The sequence below is a fragment of the Meleagris gallopavo genome, chromosome 22, assembly GCF_905368555.1.
Source record: "Meleagris gallopavo chromosome 22, MGAL_WU_HG_1.1, whole genome shotgun sequence".
Lineage (NCBI taxonomy): Eukaryota > Metazoa > Chordata > Aves > Galliformes > Phasianidae > Meleagris > Meleagris gallopavo.
In genome coordinates this window covers 3,783,466-3,795,488 of record NC_139425.1, presented here as the reverse complement: position 1 = coordinate 3,795,488, position 12,023 = coordinate 3,783,466, and the positions used below count along the sequence as shown (strand labels likewise).

Here is a 12,023-nt window from a genome sequence, read left to right as displayed (position 1 = left end):
GCTGTCGGTACGATCCCAGCCGCAGTGTTTCCTGGGAGCTGCTGCAAACCGCCTTCCCTCCGGGCTGCTGCGCATGTGCGGGCGCGCGTTGCCGGGCGGCCGCGAGCCGCTCCGTGCCGTATGGAGAAGGGCCCGCGGAACGCCATCGTCTTCAACGCTTCCAAAGGGGAAGCCTTCACTCCCGCCAGCAGCTACAAGGCCTGGCGTAAGAGGCTCCGAGGGAACTGGAAGATCCTGAGGTGAGGGCCGGGCCGCTGCTCTCCCCGTCCTCGCGGTGCTGCGCAGTTCGGCTGCCCTGTTTGCGGTTCCCGGGGGAGCAGAAGGAAAGCGCTTCGTTTGCACGGATTTTGCTTTCTGATTCAGGGCCACACAACGTGTGAGGTACAGGCTGTGGCTCTGCCGCGGGGCCTTGCTGACGGTGCTTTGTGTTTCATAGGTTCTGATTCTCTTCGTTTGAGTTGTGAATTCTAAACCGTAACAAAAGGATTGAAGCGACTGGAGTGATTTGCTTAATGTTTATTTGTCAGTTCTTAATAATATTGTGGTCCAGGACAAGAATACCGTGTCTTTTTGTTGTCTGTTTGTAGCTTAAAAGATGAGATCACGTCTGAGAAGCTCTTTGGAGCGAAACTGTGGATAACAGCTGGGCCAAGAGAGAAGTTCAGTGCTGCTGAGGTAAGAATTGCAGAGTCACAGAATGGCCTGGTTTGGAAGGGATCTCAAGGATCATGAAGCTCCAACCCCCTGCCACACGCAGAGCCACCAACCTCCACATTTCAAACCACACCAAGCTGTCCATCCAACCTCCAACACCTCCAGGGATGGGGCATCTACAGCCTCTCTGGGCAGCTGTTCCAGCCCTCACCATCATTTGTAAAGAACTTCCCCTGACATCCAACCTAAATCTTCCCTCCCGCAACTTAAAACCATACCTGTTTGCACTTGGGCTGTGTTTTAAGCAAATCTTAAAACAAAATAGAAAATAACGGTGTAGATGATTTTGCAACGTTACTACTTTGTATGAATTTACACAGCTTGAGATCTGAATGCTTTTCTCGTAGCATCAAATTCATTGCAGGTTGTCAGAATCATCTCAATGTAGCTTCTTCCATTACCTGAAGGGAGCATATAAACAGGAGGGAGACGGCTGTTTATGAGGGTGGATAGTGATAGGACAAGGGGGAATGGTTTTAAACTGAGACAGGGGAGATTTAGGTTAGATATTAGGAGGATGTTCTTCACACAGAGGGAGGTGAGGCACTGGAACAGGTTGCCCAAGGAGGTTGTGGATGCCCCATCCCTGGAGGCATTCAAGGCCAGGCTGGATGTGGCTCTGGGCAGCCTGGGCTGGTGGTTGGTGACCCTGCACATAGCAGGGGGGTGGAACTGGATGAGCATTGTGGTCTTTTTCAACCCAGGCCATTCTATTCTTGCAGTCTTGCTACTGTCTTCTTTTACTTATGGTTTTTTTCTGGATCCTTGTTGTCTTTTAGTTTTTGGTTCTGAAGAAATTCCTGGAGGATGGTGGAGCCATCCTGGTGATGCTAAGAGAAGGCGGCGAGTCCAGATCTGGCACGAACATTAACTTTTTGTTAGAAGAATACGGGATCGTTTTCAATAATGGTAATGGGGCTCACTGATGCCTTTTATTCTTTCATTTCCTAGAAAATCTAAGAGTAGTTCAGTCTGTAGGGTATGAGCTCTGCAGGTCCTGCACACAAAGTATGCCCTTGGGTCTTTTCAGGATGTGTTTCTCTTGAAATCTGTATGTGCTTTATAGTGTAATACTGAGGCACACCAAGGGTTTTCATGGGCACAGCAGCTTGGTAACAACTTGGCCATCTCTGTACCTCACCTGGAGCAGCTGTGGCACTTTCTTAGAGGAGACCAATAACATGCAATCCATTAGCTTTTGCACTGCCAAAGTGTAAATAAACTGCGTGTCTCAGTGTACAGGAAATATTTGTAGGCTCTTTGATGGCATTTGGATTGGTATTTTTTGTTTTCCTTTTTTTTGTTCTCGTTTTTTTTGTGCATCAACACTACTGATCATCATCATGCTTTAGGAGGTGTATTAAAAACTTTGATAAGAATTCTTTTAACTTCATCTTCTTTTTTAATCTAAGAATATGCAGAAGACATGGGGATGTGGTCATTTTTCATAGTTTTATTTTGCAAATATATTGCTGGTCTAAATCTTTATTTTCAGTAGGGAACAATAGTGAAGACTGACAGGAACTCTTTTGGGGGCCATGTGCCAGCTTTGCAGTGTTAGAAAGAAACACTCAAGGGAGCCCAGAGCTAAACTCATTTCAATTGCTACGTTTAGCATACTGATCAGTTAAGATAAAAATTTTCTCTTATTTCATTTTTTTATCCAAGATGCTGTTGTACGAAATGTATATTACAAGTACTACCACCCAAAAGAAGCACTGATCTCTGATGGAGTTTTGAATAGGTAGGTATTTTGGCTTTATACATCTTCACAATAAACTCTTTTAGCCCATAGTGTTTTCAGTAGGCTTTGCTTTCAATTTGTTGTAGGGGAATCAGTGAAGCTGCAAGAAAAACAGTGCTTGAGACAACAGGTGAAGATGGGAACGGGCATGACTCACAGTAAGTGTTTTCCTTTGGGGCAGCTGGTGTGAAAAGCTTTAGCCTCACTCTCCACTGATAGCCTCCATGGGCAGGAATTTCTTTAGCTTATGTTGAGCTTTTCTAACATATGTATGTCAGTGAGCTTCTTGCTTCCCAAGGCTTTATCTGGAAAGAAGGCTGTTTAGTGACTCTTGATAGCAGGTAAAGAGCAGGAATGATAGATTTTGAGGGGAATTATTACTTTCTTGACCAGATTTTTTTTTCCCCTTCTCTCTATATTTGAGTTTGATTGAACAGCATAAATAGGCATGGCCTCTAGTTGGTGAGTGGTCTAGCTGTAGAGAACAGGAAACCTACTTCTTTCTAAAGAGTTTTAGTTGAGGATCAGGAAGATGTGTTACAGTGTTTAATTTTCTGTCTGTCTGTGCTATTTTATTCTGCAGAGGAGTGAAAAGACATGGAGAATAATACAGCTTTTCCACAAATAGCTTCAAATGTTTTTATTTTTTCTAGTTCATAGACTAGTACAGTAAATGTGTGGATGATTACACGGAAGATGATAAATGTAAAAACATTTAATATGTTTATTTGTTTATGATTAAGTATGCCTGCTCTTCTCTCAGATACGTGAGTGTGCAAACAGAAATTGAGAGGAATCTTTTTTTCATTTTTTATTTTTTACCCCAGACAAATTGTGAGCCAGGAAACACCTTGTAGGAAGTAATGTCATTATGGTGATCTGAATTTCTCAAACAGGGCTCTTGGCATTCCACCATCAGTGCACGGTTAAACTTCTCAGCTTAGGCAGATAGGCTCGTCTCATCTATAAAAGTCTATCTGATGCATGCAGACACTTAAGGAGTCTGTGTATTTTCTGCAGAGCTCTCACTTTTGTGTATCCATTTGGTGCCACACTAAATGTGATGAGACCAGCAGTGGCTGTTCTGTCAACAGGATCTGTCTGCTTCCCTCTCAACAGACCTATTCTTGCATTCTATCAGCATGAGGTATGATTCTGCATGAAGCAAACCATGTAATTTGACCATTTACTGAGATTGTTAGCTTAGTTAATACTGGATTAAGAGCTCAGAACTGTAGATGTCTGTTATCTGTACAGCTTCCTTAGTTTATTAAAAAAAAGAAAACTACTAGTAGTGGATGGATATGAGGAATTAATATTGTTAGTGAACATAGCTACATTAATGTGTTCTTTACTGTGTACATAACTCTCTAACACTGTTGTGGGGTTTTTGTTTTTTTGTATCTTAGATAGGAAGGAAATTTTTCTTTATTTTTTTACTGAAGATATCTGTCTTCATTCCCCCACGTTGTATCTGAAATGCACCCTGTAAATCAAAGACAATACAGCAGTGTGAGTGAACTTACAAGTACACTTTACTGCTCGTATTTTGTGTGCAACTGTTGGAATAAAATACAGTAAAAATCCTTTCCCCCAACACAATATTTGCACATAAATCCAATGGACCTACAGGCTGATGTCTAATCTCACACCTATGGTAATCTTGAAATTATTTGCATTAATGCAAAGATGTCTTTTTGTGACATAAGTTTGCCAAAATTATGTAAAGCCTCACTGGGATTATAGCCTTGCTGCTTAGTGTTCTCATTTCAAGAGTTTGCTTGTTTTTGTGAAGCTCCACGTGCTTCACCTTGTGGGTACAGAGAAGTGTGTTTTCTTCTGAGAAATATAACAAATACATTGTGCTCCAAGTGCAATCCATGTAACTTCTATGTACCTCTAAAAGATCTTCTACGTGGGGTGATCACTGAAATGGAAACAATTTCATCTCATCCGGGTAGTTCTTCCTGCATTATAATACTGCCGTGTGAATTCGAACAGATGGCATCATTTTTCCTGTCCAGCTTGCAGAAGTTGTAGACAAAAAGATAGAAGATGAAGCCAGAGACAGAGCTTCTTTCTCAGGCAGAGCAGAGAAACGTACCAGAAGGAAAACAGAATCTATTGAAGCAAAGAAGAGATGCAGTAAAGAACAGCAACAAAAATTGAAGGAGTGGAAAGTAAGAGCAGGGGATGCTGTTTGGAATCAAACATTTAGAATTCAAGTTGAGCTTTGTTTGCAAAATGTGGAGAATATCAGAAGTTTGTTAGACAGACTGGAGCTCTGAGTGTCTTCAATGTCTGTACGGTTATGTTGTGCCACGAGTTCCACAGCTGGTGCAGGAAGCACACCTGGTGTCTGGTTCTGTTGAAAACTTCCTATTTCTTATGTGTGCCCTTGTGGAGGGCATGAGGGGTAACCTGGATAGAGAAGAGTACCAAAGTTGTTTCATGAATGCCTTTTTATGCACGTTTGATTTAGCTAAAGAAAAATATAAGGGCCTGAATAGTTTGCATTTTATATTAGAAGCAATGAAATTATCAAACTTTTCTGTTGCTAGCTGATGTACTCACGTGCTGTACTGACATGCATGCATGTCGCTGTCCTTTAGGTTTCCATTCTTTTAGCTTATTTTTTTGCTTCATCAAAAAAAAAGTGCTCTTTTTTCTGCCAAAATAACATAAGGGCAGCTATTGTTCACGATATGGGATTTTTTGGATTGTCAGCCAGTTCTTTCTAATCTTTAAAAAGATCAGTATTTTACTGAATTTATGAGCCTGCAGAGCATGTGCTCTTATAAAGAATGCCGCGCTCTTGTGAGCTTTCCGTGTTTGAAACTGCCTTTGATGCTTATTTTCTCATTTGTTTCAATTGCTTTGTAATTAGATGCCATTAACAATTGCCTTGAAAACTGCACCGAGGAATGTTGTTTTGTTATATTGTGTTCTTTCTCGATAGAGTCAAGGTGGAAAGATGGCAGCACTGGGATCTTGCCACATGTTCAGTGATCAGTATTTAGATAAAGAAGAAAATGCTAAGATCATGGTAAGTTAAAAAGTATGTGTATCTTCATAGGGTTATAAAGGAATTCAAGCTCAGTAGCTTCCTCTTGGCCAAGAAAGCTGTGAAAGTGATCTGGTGTGGAGTCTTATTGCTAACAGCTAACACATCCTGGAGACTTTGTCACAGCACAACTAGCAGAAAGGAGTTTTTAACAATACAGTGTATTGTTTATGTTTCAGGACTCTAAAAAGCTTTTCCTACTCCTGTTCACCACTCACTGTTATTAAAATGATCAATAGGCCTTGTGTAGTCTGTTACTTTTTAGCTCCTTTAGTGCTTGATTTTTGGAACATGATTAATAATAAACCTTTGTATATGTAGCTCCTGATAGGTTGTAATGTGCTGTCCGAGGTGTAGTGCCTACTGCCCTTATTTGTAAGAAGAGGCTTTTCCTGAAAGCACACATCTCACACAGGGTGTGCTTGTTGTTGTGAATCACTGCTTCCATAAGTAAATAAAAATTAAAGTTTGTCTTTTCTTTCTAGATATTCTTTGTTTTATTACCCATTTTACCTTTTTTTTTTTTTTGCTGTACATTATTATATTTAATATGAATGAACTTGGGCCTCCCTGATTTTAATAAAGTTTTCTCCTTTTCCAGGATGTACTTTTCCAGTGGCTCACAACATCAGATATTCATTTAAACCAGATGGACATGGAAGACCCTGAGGTAAGAGAGATCCTTCACAAGGCAGTAAATAATAGAGTGGTCCCAGCTGTGCTGGTTTTGCCAAACCATGATTTAGTGTGGAATGGTTAACAGCTAAATGAATGCTATTGTTGTTACAGACCCTTTATTTTGGGTAGAAGTTGGAGAATTCCTAGACAGACTAGGAGAGAAAATCGAGAATAACAAAATATATCTATTTTAGTCTTGGGTTGGTGCTTATTCATAAAGCTTGCTGTGAAAGACTTTTCCCAGTTTGGCTGTTTGAGATTTTTTTGCTGCTCAAACTTAACAAGTTTGTACTTCAGCTTTGAGCCTTCAATCAAGAGAAACGTGTGAAGCAAAGGCAGATTTTGTTTGTCTGGTTAAGGATCAGCCTTTGTATGAATTTTAGTTGTGGTTATTTTTTTTTTTAACAGGCATATGCAGATATTATTTTTTATTTAGAAAAATACGTGACAAAATTGTATACTCTGTGTATATGAAAAGAAAAAGTCTTGCACAGTTGAGTGTTAAGCTGTCTCTTGACTTTAACAAGAACTAACAAATTCAGAGGCAGTGTCTATGCAGCAAGTAGCTGTGCAGCTAAGAACAGTGTGCAGCTAAGAACAGAGCCTGCAGTCTTCTGGTGTAAGCTGCACTTCAAAGGGTCGTGCCTGGTGGAGAATGGAGTAATTATTTCTAGATGACGTTAGGAGAGGTGTAAACTAGTAAGAGACTGTAATTGACTTGGTCTTCTTAATAATGTGTGTGTCTGTGTGTTTGTTCAGATTTCAGACTACACCTTGCTCCCAGACACAGCTGCACTGTCTGAGCAACTGCGGGTCTGCCTGCAAGAAGGAGATGAGAACCCAAGAGACTTCACAAAGCTGTTTGATACATCCCTGTATCAGCTGGACACAACCGCCCTCCCTTCAGTTATCAAGTCAGCAGCTGTGAACTTATTTATTTATTAATGTGCTACATTCCTTTTTTTTTTTTTTTCTTCTACGTTTTCTGCTTGTGCTAATTGTGTCCACTTAGCAGAAGAAACTGAACTGTGTACCTCATTCTGAATATGGATATACCAGAGCTCTCAGGGTGATAGCGTGTCTTCTCTTGTTCTGCAGGTTTTTTTATTTCTGGTTTAACAAGTTTTCTCTTTGATATGAATTTTGCTGTAGTTTCTGACATTCTTTTTTACTTTTTCTATCAGTTGTTGCCTCAAGGAACTGGTACTTTCTGTAGAACTGCATGCAGTGATGTTGGGTACTTTCTGGAGGGATAAGAGAGAGATACTTTCTGAGAGCTGGTTGTTTCTCCACTCATGTATTATTACTTGGCATTTACTGAAGCTCTTTTTATTTCATCTTTGCATTTCCCAGCAATTCTCTGCCTGAAGATTGATCTGCTGCTTGGTTTCATCACTTTTCTATCACTAGCAGCTTTGCCCCACGTAACTTATGCTACTCAGATCATGTATGAACATGTTGAATAATAGCAGGCTTGGCACAGATTTCATGAAACTCCACTCCTTTGTGGACATCTTCTTACCATGTATTTTTTCTATTTTCCCTAGATGTGAATTCATACTGGAATGTCCCTTCTGATCCCATAGCAAATAATTTTTTAAACAGCTTTTGTTAGAAACTTTCTGAAAAACTTTGTTGAAATCTCCAGTCAGCTCCTTTTGATCTGGATCACTTTTTCCTTGTGTGTGTCCATCCCTTTAGAAGTTGTTGGAATAATTGAGAGGTGTGACTTCCTTCTATTTTGTCATTCTACTTGTCCATCTATCGTTGTCTGCTCTGCCATAACTTCAGTTTGTGTGCTTTAAAAGTCAGTTATTACTAATATGTAGTTCTCTGGGTTCCTTTGAAAAATGAGTGTCCATTTTTTTGTGCCCTTACTTTCTGCAAAATGTTGACCTTTGTGTCTTTGTGGAAAATTAACTTCTATACTCCTTAATGCATGCAAGTGCAAATTGTGTTATTTCTTTTCTCATACTTTGGGATTTTTTTTGTTGTTGTTGTTTGTTTTGGTTTACTGCAGAGCTTATGAGCAGTTGAATGTGAAGCATGAACCTCTCCAACTCATTCAGCCTCAATTTGAGACTCCGCTACCTGTCTTGCAGCCAGCTGTAAGTAATCTGGCTGATACAGGACCTGGAGGGTCTTTGTTTCATATGGACACACTGTACGTTGTTTCTATGTTTCTTTCAAGAAAAAAAAGGGAGAGGAATACTGATCTTGCAACATATTTGACTCTTATGAAGTAGCTTTTTTACACTTGTAATTTTTGTCAGCAGAACTTGAAAATGTGGCATCTGGCATGGTACAGAAACTCTCTAGGAGTGCCTTGCATGTCTAATCACTTCATCTGTGTAGCTGCTCCTGGCCCTGTAAGGCTTTGGGGTTCCGCTTTACTGTGAAAACAGAAAGTGGTGTTTCAGAAAATAGTGGTGTTGTAATCAGTATAATTGTACTGCTGGGGAAGAGCCAGTCAGTTCCACTGTTCTCTGACCTTCTGCATTTTTGGGGGAAGAGGAAAGTAAAGCGTTGGTCTTTTACAGCAAGGGCTGGCCAAACTGTTACTTGCAGAGATTTGGACTGGCACCAACACAGTGAGCTTCGGTGGTGTCACACTTATTTTTCTCTCTGAGCTCTGCCATTGTGGCCTGTGCTTTGGTTTGAGCACTGAAGAAATGTTACTGTGATAACTTACAGCTAGTTTCAGGGGTCAACTGGAAGTAGTATCTCTTGCAGTGCTCTTTAAAAACAGGTTCATTTAGAAATAAAGTGCTCTTTTAAGCACTTGATAGCCCTGTTAAATGCAGAGTCACAGTTGTGGCACATGTGGTGACTGCATGAAAAAGAGAATACCCTCATCAAAATTAGCACAGAAATGTTTCAAGGTGAGTTGTTATGGTCTGCTTCCTTGACTATCTCAGTACTAAACGGAATCACCTGGATGTCTTGGAACAAAATTAAAAATAAACTGCAAATATAGCATCTGTAGTTGTTCTAGGTGATAATTCTGGCATACTAGAGACTAAAATCTTGAAATATTTAGTTGTTTTTACAAACCACAAATGAAATTTTTAAAAGGATGTACATTTGTACTCTGGGCTTTGGAGTTGCTTTTGACTTTCTGAAAGGTTTATTGAAGTGCAGTCTAAAACTGTTGTCTTGGAGACTTTTGAAGTATGAGGAAAATAATTGTCAGTAAAACATGCTAATTCTCTTCAAGGTTTTTCCACCTGCTTTCAGAGAATTGCCCCCTCCTCCTCTGGAGCTGTTTGACTTGGATGAAACATTTTCCTCTGAGAAAGCTCGTCTTGCAGAGATTACAAACAAATGTAAGCAGAGCAGACTGATTTTTCATATGTGTATATGGCAGTTTTTGTAAGGAAATAGGTGTTTTACTTTAACCTGGTCGTAATTTATGAAAATTCGCTGTTGTAATCCTGGGCCAAGTATGCTTTGAATGTTGGAAGCTGTGGTTCATGACTTACAGCTCGACACATCAGTTAGCATCTTCCTCTTCCTATCCCTGTCTTTTCCTCTTCCAAATGGGCATTTCATTTGTAAGGCCTGCTGTTGTTTTAGAGAGTTGCTGGCCTCCCTTTCTATTCTTCTGGGGAATGGTTTTTGAAGTCAGCAGTTCAATATCTAGTACTGACTCAATGAGAAAGTACTGGCTGCAGGAATACATCATGACTAGTTCTTTGAACCTATTGGTATCCCCAGAATACCAGAAATGAATGGAGACTGGTAGTATGTTTTTGCCCAGCTGGTACAGCTATGTGTGATGCTCACCTGCTTCTTTCCTTGTGATGCTTGTTTAGGTACTGATGATGACCTGGAGTTTTATGTACGAAAGTGTGGTGATATCCTAGGAGTAACAAGTAAACTCCCAAAGGAGAAGCAGGATGCCAAACATATTCTGGAGCACATCTTCTTCCAAGTGGTTGAATTTAAGAAACTGAATCAGGTATTTTTAATAACAGAGTTACAAGTGAATTGTTGATAGTATCAGCACTAGGATGATACATCTTTGTAGCAGCTGCTCTTGTCACAGGCAGGAGGTACAGCAATGTGTAAAGGCAGTTGATGGACAATAAAGTAGACCACTGGTGTTTGATACAGATACCTATAATGATATAGATTGTGTAGTGCTCAATTTATTAAGTCTCCCATTTATTTTAATTGGGGGATATTGATACATGCAAGTGTAGTTTGAGTAATTTCAGTCATTTACATGCACAACATGTAAAAGCAGCCTGCCCTCATGGGTGTTCCTATGCTTGCTAATGCTACAATGTAGATGTGAAACCAGCATTGTGACTTACAAGGAGTGTTGTGTTCAAATTTACAGTAAAGAAGTACCTTATGCTTATAGCTCTGTTTGGCAGATCAGCTGTTTTTACTAACAAGTATCTCAAATTGTCCAGTTAAGGTCAAAATCTGACACTAGTTATGTTATACAAACTATAGTATATAATCTGTATAGTGAAATGTTTTATTCTGATTTTGTTTCTCCTTTCCTCTTCCCTAAGGAACATGATACTGACACAAGTGAAGCTGGATTCCAGAATGGTAACTGAGACCTGGCTTTCCCCGGATGGAGATGGATCTATTAAAAATGTACTTAGCAATTTTCTTCAACCTCTGTGTTCAGTACGTTGATTGAGACTGTCTGAGTATTTCACTGAATGTACGGATCAGTTACATGTAGTAGTTGGGATAACTAATGCCTTTTGAGGAAATGTTTGTATTTTACAGATAATTTCCTATTTTTCTATTTCTTTGTTGAAACTGTAATTTTGTTATATATATATATAAATCTTATGCTAAGAAAATGTAAGTTTGGTCCTTTCTTGCTCTGGTATTTATTTTCTTCTACTAAGTCTTACTGTGGGCCCTTTTGGCATACATGTAGTTTTTAATTGCACTGTGAGAAAGATCATTACTTTGGTTGGTGAGCTGGAAAAAGAAAATACAGCAATAAATGTAGGAGATGCTGAAAACATATTACTGTATCACCCCAAGGCAGTCTTCTTTTGAATCTCTGCAAAAATGAACCAAGGCGAGGTAGGTTTGGAACTGTAGGAGCAGAAGGTTTCTTTCCAGGGAGGGGAAGAGTTGAAATCAGACAGTGATGATGTTGTTAGATTGCTGCCTTGTTCAGGGTTGGAAGTACATCATGAAAAGAAGGGATGGTGTTGGGATTAATAAGTTAAGATTTAATGGATCTCTATTAGGAAAGGCTGATACTGTGCAGGAAACTCAGGGAGACATTAAACTAGGTATTGCACAGGAATGGAAACTCACGTGGAATTCATCATCCATGAAATATTGAAGCTCAGTGCATGGTGAAAATATAGCCAAGGGTATAAACAGTGAGAGGAATGGATTTGTCACTATCATTAACACTGTGTGTCAGTGTTGCTGGAGATTTTTAACAACTCTCTGAGGTTGCACTTTGATATTCAAAGAGTTCTGTATTTCATCAGACATCCTGACTGTAAAACTTGATTTTTTTTCCCCCACTCAAGCACTTTGTAAAGCCTTTGCAACACTTGTGCCTTATCTTTGTCTGTCATGTTTTTTAATACAAAGCTGCTGCTTTTCCAAAAGGTTTGTCTTACCCTCTCTCCCCTACTCCTTCGCCCCCTCCCCTCCCAAAACACCAAAAACATTTCACATTGTTTCATGTTTAGGATGCTTTCCTAAAGCTGGTTTCCCAATGCACCTACAAGGCTACTAACCAGCTGAGATGTGCCAACGTAATACTGGCAGAAGGGATCATACTGTATACTTTGCATCTGTATACGCTACAGACAATCCTTTATC

General features: G+C 39.8%; 1 protein-coding gene across 2 annotated transcripts; it reads left to right on the top strand.

The window, feature by feature from the left end:
• Positions 1–39: 39 nt before the first annotated feature.
• Positions 40–11,034, top strand: IFT52 (intraflagellar transport 52). Of its 2 annotated transcripts, XM_010722330.4 has the most exons (14): positions 40–239; positions 588–675; positions 1,494–1,623; positions 2,383–2,458; positions 2,545–2,616; positions 3,479–3,605; positions 4,483–4,638; positions 5,418–5,504; positions 6,124–6,192; positions 6,960–7,114; positions 8,221–8,308; positions 9,418–9,526; positions 10,016–10,161; positions 10,727–11,034. In XM_010722330.4, the coding sequence occupies exons 1-14, from the start codon at positions 121–123 to the stop codon at positions 10,772–10,774; spliced, it is 1,470 nt and encodes a 489-aa protein (XP_010720632.1). In that variant the 5' UTR covers positions 40–120; the 3' UTR covers positions 10,775–11,034. The 2 variants fall into 2 exon arrangements, with proteins under 2 accessions (XP_010720632.1, XP_003211995.1); XM_003211947.5 differs by lacking the exon at positions 4,483–4,638 and having other exon boundaries at positions 42–239.
• Positions 11,035–12,023: the final 989 nt, after the last annotated feature.